General features: G+C 42.2%; 1 protein-coding gene across 1 annotated transcript in view; it reads left to right on the forward strand.

Annotated features, from left to right (window-relative positions):
* Positions 1-5005, forward strand: part of LOC140307760 (guanine nucleotide-binding protein G(o) subunit alpha) — a 141576-nt gene extending 136571 nt beyond the window's left edge. The window contains exon 8 of the mRNA XM_072386752.1: positions 2938-5005. Within this exon, the coding sequence (XP_072242853.1) occupies positions 2938-3125 (188 nt within the window). The 3' untranslated portion in view covers positions 3126-5005. The remainder of the gene's footprint in view (positions 1-2937) is intronic.
* The last annotated feature ends 1823 nt before the right edge of the window (positions 5006-6828 follow it).

Consider the following 6828-nt stretch of genomic DNA (forward strand, 5'->3'; position numbering starts at 1 on the left):
GTGGGACAGTCCAATAATAAGGAATTACAGTAGTTCAGTCCTGAAGGAACAGATGCATGAAGTATCACTCTGAGACAGGATGGTCCTGATTTTAATGATATTACAAAGGTGAAAGAAGGCAGAAACCTGTTTTATATGTGAGTCCAAGCACAGAACCCTGAGGAACACCATGACTTACTCTGGTATGAGGAAACAACACCTTTAGTTAAGGTCTTCTTCTGGTATTCCAAACAGAAAGAATCTTTTCCTTCGCAGCTTCTCTCCTCCCCTAGAGGTTGTGCAGTACGCTGCCTCCAAGGTGCAGAAACTGCAAATCTAATGCAAAATTATAGCTGCAAATGGCAGCATATTGCAAGATGCTGAGCGTAGTATCGTACCGTAAGTCGGGGGATTTATTTAAACACCCTTCTTCACTGTATGCATAATGTTCAGGTGCAAATTTAGCCCATAGCCTATCACTAACATCTGAACAAAGGAAACAAAGGTCTAATTTCTGAGCTGCTGCCATGTTGTCTTTACTCATTCGGATTACCCACAAACACTCCTTCTTCTCGGCTTTATTGGAGGCCTACATTTGTATTCATGTGTTAATCTAAAATAATTACAATTTTAAAAAGTAAACAGGTTACAAAATTATCAAAAAAAGTCAGTTTTTTCATTTTAATTTCATTTGCAGATGTGAGGAAATGATTGAGTTTGTTTATCTTATAACAGTTTGATCACTCCAGATCTAAGTGGCATTAAAGTCAGTCACTTCCTGCTAATACGCATAGAAATGAGCTCGTTCTTGCTTAATATAAGCGAATGTGCTGTTTCTATTGGAGTTAAAGCTGAAGAGGAATTTTCTCTGCCATCTTTTGGCATTTAGCCGTGTGTCAAACTTTGAATGAGCCTGATTTTGTGTTGAGTTAAAACCTAATAAGTTAAGTTCTGAAATAATCAAAGAGTAAAGATGCAGGAACTGAGCTGATATCATATGAGTTGTTTTTTTTCCACCGACTGATTTACAGCTTCTTGATTCAGTACATCAGCTCTGCATCGTACTTCTGGCGAGGGACCAGACCTGACATTTACTGTCTCTGAGTTACAAACCATCTGAGAAATGTGGCACTTTAAATCCAAGTGTCTGTTTACAGCCTGGGGTCAGTTTGCAGCAGAGATGGCCAGCCGAATGTTTGAAGAGCTGCAGAACATCAGATTGAAAAGAGATTTACTTTACTGTGTTTAAAAGCAGAGCAGGGAGGGAGCGATGGCAGACGCTGATAAACAGAGGGAGGAAAGAGGAGAGGGACAGGAAGTGGCTCCCGAAACAGCAGCTGTAAAAGGAGAATAAAGAGGAGGTTGGAGGCAGATGTAGCTGTGACACATAAAAGGAAAAGGCTTAGGCGTTCACACACATCAGCTCTCTGAGTTGATCCTGTTTCACTTATATTCTGCCCTGATGATAACAGGAAGTCTGTCTGACACGCTCCATCTTCACCAGCCTTTACCACCCAGTGGAAATGTGTTTAAACGCTCACTTCTGTTCCATACAAGGGTGCCAACATACAAGCTTTCTGAGTTTTCAGAGAGTCATGGGAAACATCCACTATGTGATCATTTTAAAGTGCTGTTAGAGGCTTTAGCATCGGTCCACACCTGACCGCCAGCGAGGGACTGCAAGGCTGAAAGGACCGTGGGAAGTGCCTTGATCTCATTCCTGTTCTCCTTCCACCCAAGTTGCATGTATGTGGAGAAATGGTCCAAAGAAAGTAAAACTGAAAGAAAAAACACAACATTTTCAGAACATTTAACATCTTCAGTTCGTTTATGTGAACAAAACCCAAACAGCTAGCCATATTTTAGCATGGATAGCTCATCTGTTGGCGCGAAGCAAGCTAAAAAAATCACAGCACCTAGATTCCTGTTGACCCTTTAGCCTCTGAGCTAACTTAAGCTAATGCTTTAATTTCACAGCAGAAGTTACCACTGCTTGAGTTTTTATTGCTCGACTTACCTTTTAGTCTTCGGTTCAGTTGTTGCTTCTTAGTTTCAGTGCATCCTCTTTTATTCCAAAGAGCGATTGATGTGTAGTTTACTTCTAGCTTGATTTAGTAGCGTTAGCCTCCCTGTATGATGCTTCCGTGTCTCTTTATTTAGCTTTTTTATTACATGAATCCTGTTTTATTGTCTGAATCCTGACAGTATTCAGACAATGTTGCTGAATAATGTTTTTTACTGTACTCAGTAACTGAAGCAAAGTTATAGTTGAAGGATTTTGCCACTTTGTGAACATCTCTGTTCCCAGTTATAACCTCCAGCGGTAGCCTGAGTCTGAGGCATTAGTTTAATCTTGGCAGGGAAAAGATTGATTTATAACCATTGTTTGAACGAATAAGCAGGAGAGTTATGACTTGGACACTCGCTGCCTTCTTAGACTTGATCCAGGATAAAAAAGTATCTTATTTTATTAAAAGTGTTTGCCTGTGATGCGCCTTCAGTGTCATTGTGTAACAGAAAAACAGAAAGCAAATGTATTCATCTAACAGCTGCTGTTGTGTGATTATTAAGGGCTGGTTTGTGAGGATCAGTGTGTTCGTTTTGGTGTTTAAGAGTCGAACTTTAAGGTAAAACTAATAAATGAAAACGATGCAGAGCCAAATTGACATAAAGAACAACAGCTAACAGCTAAAAGCTAACGCTAACCGCTAACAGCTAACAGCTAACAGCTAACAGCTAACGCTGACAGCTCTGGGAGAACGTTTGCCATCATTCCTGTATGTGCACACTGAAAAAGTGCATGAAAACAAGCTGATGGAACAACAACAGGGTGGTGATTTGATTTCATGAAGACTGTTGGGGAACAAAACAGTGTTTTATAGGTTGTGGGAGCTTTAATGACTCGTCCCTGACCCCCTGAGAACCGTTTCATGCATGTCTTCCTGTCTTTCTGCCCAGGACCCAACACCTACGACGACGCCGCAGCCTACATCCAAGCACAGTTCGAGAGCAAGAATCGCTCTCCAAATAAGGAAATCTACTGTCACATGACCTGCGCCACGGATACAGGAAACATCCAGGTCGTGTTTGACGCCGTGACCGATATCATCATCGCCAACAACCTCCGAGGGTGTGGCTTGTACTGAGCGCGCCCACAGGCCCTGTAATGTCCTCCCCCTTTTGTCCCCCCTTTTCTCCCGTCCTTCCTGTCCTCCCCCCCCCTCCTTCTTGTTCCTTTGACACTGCTGTGGAAATGACGACGACGACGATGATTCTCCTGATTCTTTAAAGAAAAAAGAAAAATGCAACTAGGTACATATTAATAACGAGGATCATTTAAAATAATAGGCATACGTACATATAAAAATATATATATATAATGTTTTTAGTTCTTGTCTCCTTTCTTCTTGCTCTTATTCCCCCCCGATCTTTTGTTTTTGGTCTGTTGCCAAGCAAACAAATTAGTTTCAGTAAAGAAATGAAACCCTGCAGCCTTGAAAACTTCTTGAACAAAGTCGATGAAAGCCTCCGTTTCCTGCTCTTTCACTTTGTCGGCCGCTGTTGTTAACAAAACCGAAGCCTGTACTTTTTTTTGCAGATATTTTTGTATTTTTCCTTTGATTACGACTGCTGTTTGATGTTTCGTTGATCGTGTGTATATTTATTACATGAATATCAGTCCGTACACTGATCTTTACTCACATTTTGCCTCACCTGACACCCGTATTTGTGTTTCCTTTTGCTGTAGTGGTGATTATGTCATAACTTCTTTTATTTTTCAGAAATATGTTAAAGCAGCACCAGACAAGTCAGCCAGGACCTTAAAACTGAAGACCTGCTGACACTTTGGAAGCTGATTTTTAACCGTAGTCTTTTGTTTACATTAGGGAAGACATTTGAAGATGTTCGTAACTCGGTTTTGTGTTTGAGTAACTTGTAACTGAATTCGGGAGCTGGTTTTCATCGACAGGAAATGAGGCTTCCTGTTTCCCAAACCTGCTCGCTGCCACTCCACCAATGGCTGAGCCGGGTTCCAGAGCCAATAGGAAATGTCCTAAAAGTCGGTGCCATGTAACAGAGCTCTGAACTGCAGATAGATTCGCTTTTAGAGGCAAACACACAACGTTGAAACTCCAATTTCCTCACAGTTAGAACCTGCTAACATTCTCCATGTAAAGAAACTCACTTATTAATTTATTTATTGATCATCTTCTTTCCTCGTACTCACATCTTTACCTTTTTCATCTCCATCCCTTTCTCTGTCCTTTCAGTTTGTTTTTGCATGGCGCCCAAACATCCGGGTCAAAGGGTCAAAGGGCACCCTCCTCCTCTTCCTCTCTTCCTCCTCTTCCTCTCCTCCTCCTCCTCCCCTACACAGATAGCATGAGATACTCAAGCCTTTGTATAAAGAGACCAGTTAATAATAAAACTTATAACATAAAGCTACTCGTGATTACTGTTCAGATAAAATTTGTTTAATAAAAAAACTGCAAAAGACAGAAAAGAAAAAAAACCACTAAAAACAAACTGAGGAGATCACAGCAGCTGCGGGGGGGCGGAGTTATTGGTTCCTGAGGGGGATTTTGGGGGTAAAATATTTGAAAAAATGTGAGTCGTAGGGGCAGCTTTGAAGGAGAAGTGTAGATTTTGGGATTCCTGCAGTCGAAAAGGGACAAAAATCTACACTTATTACTACAGTGAAGAAGAAAACCAATGAACATGGCTGTTGCCACGGTACCAACACGGATCACTCTGGTGTAATGTTCTTAAAAGATAATCTTTCATGTGCTTTGTAGCTCCAGAACGTTTCTCTCTGTGTATCTCCCTTTTTTAAATGAAACATGTTTTACAAAGGGTTCGACCGGTGTTGTTGTAACGCTCTGAACTGTGCCCTAACCCTGCCCTCCCTGTACCGTTTTGCCTGTTTCCCTGCATTAGAACCGTTGTCCTCACCTTAGCCTGACTCAGAACGATTAAATATAATATTATAACAATATCTATTTTTTATTATTTCAGAAGAAAAACACACCACTCTTTTTTGGGGAGAGCACGTTTCTCGCTGCATCCGCTCGTTAGGGATGTTCAACACTGTATAAAGTCATGCTCCTTCCTTCTTCTTCTTCTTCTTCTTCTTCTTCTTCTTCTTCTTCTTCTTCTTCTCTGTTCTCGGTTTAGCGCACACCTTCCAGGTCTATAATGAAAAGCACAGTTCTCACACTCACACACACAATGAGTAGATTTGGTTATTTATTCACACCTAATCTGTGTTACCCTCATCAATCTATTGATATAGACCTCTCCTTCTTCATTTCTAGTTTTGAAAAGAGAAAACAATTGTGTAAAATGACATGATGAAGCTGTTTTTTTGCCATTTTGTTCCTGTTCTCCTCACTTTTTTTACCTCCTCTCTGTTCTGTTCTTTAGCCAGTGAATGCTTTTTTCTGTGCAGCTTTTTTCTCTCCCTCTACTCTTCTTTAGTGAATGGTTGTTATTTCATGTGGGATGTCCGTGCTGGAAAAACCAATCGAATGTAGTGTTTACATTAAAAAGCCACTGTTTTCATGACTACAAAAAGAAAACCTGTTCTTGTCTCTGAGTCATTCAGTATCTCCACAAATAATGATCTTAATTAAATATTCACACTTGATAAACTGCTGAATCCAACCTCAGATCAACACTGAGTCATTATTCATGGAACAAAAACTGGGACAAAACACAGCAGCAGTGAGTGTAAAACTAAGTGAACCCCTGATCCAGCAGCTTGAGCAGCAGTGAGTGTAAAACTAAGTGAACCCCTGATCCAGCAGCTTCAGCAGCAGTGAGTGTAAAACTAAGTGAACCCCTGATCCAGCAGCTTGTAGCAGCAGCTTCAGCTGCAGTGAGTGTAAAACTAAGTGAACCCCTGATCCAGCAGCTTCAACAGCAGTGAGTGTAAAACTAAGTGAACCTCTGATCCAGCAGCTTCAGCAGCAGTGAGTGTAAAACTAAGTGAACCCCTGATCCAGCAGCAGTGAGTGTAAAACTAAGTGAACCCCTGATCCAGCAGCTTCAGCAGCAGTGAGTGTAAAACTAAGTGAACCCCTGATCCAGCAGCTTCAGCAGCAGTGAGTGTAAAACTAAGTGAACCCCTGATCCAGCAGCTTGCAACAGCAGTGAGTAAAACTAAGTGAACCCCTGATCCAGCAGCTTCAGCAGCAGTGAGTGTAAAACTAAGTGAACCCCTGATCCAGCAGCTTCAGCAGCAGTGAGTGTAAAACTAAGTGAACCCCTGATCCAGCAGCTTCAGCAGCAGTGAGCTGCAGTGATGGTTTCCTGTGGGACGTTCTCAGTCTCTCTCATGGTTCTGGAGGAATCTCGGCCCTCTTCTCTCCAGCGCTGCTTCAGCTCATTGAGGTTTGCAGCTTTGGTTTCTGCACAGCTCTCTTAAGGTCCCACCACAGCATCTCAGTCAGGCTGAGGTCTGGACTCTGACTGGACCATTGCAACACCTTGATTCTTTCCTTTTTCCCACATTCTGCTGTAGATCTGCTGCTGTGTTTGGGATCTTTGTCCTGTTGATGAGCCAGTTTCAGCCCAGCTTTAGCTGTGGGACAGATGGCCTCACATCTGACTCTGGAATACTTTGGTATCCAGAGGAGTTCATGGTGGACTCAATGACTGCAAGGTGCCCAGGTCCTGTGGCTGCAGAACCAGCCCAGATCATCAGCCCTCCACCACCGTGCTTGACAGCTGGTATGAGGTGTTTGTGCTGATATGCTGTGTTTGGTTTCCTCCAAACGTGCTGCTGTGCATTAGGACCAAACATCTCCACTTTGCTCTGGTCTGTCCAAAGGACATTGTTCCAGAAGT

Source organism: Leuresthes tenuis, unplaced genomic scaffold (assembly GCF_036924035.1).
Source record: "Leuresthes tenuis unplaced genomic scaffold, fLeuTen1.0.hap1 SCAF_5, whole genome shotgun sequence".
In the NCBI taxonomy this organism is placed as follows: domain Eukaryota; kingdom Metazoa; phylum Chordata; class Actinopteri; order Atheriniformes; family Atherinopsidae; genus Leuresthes; species Leuresthes tenuis.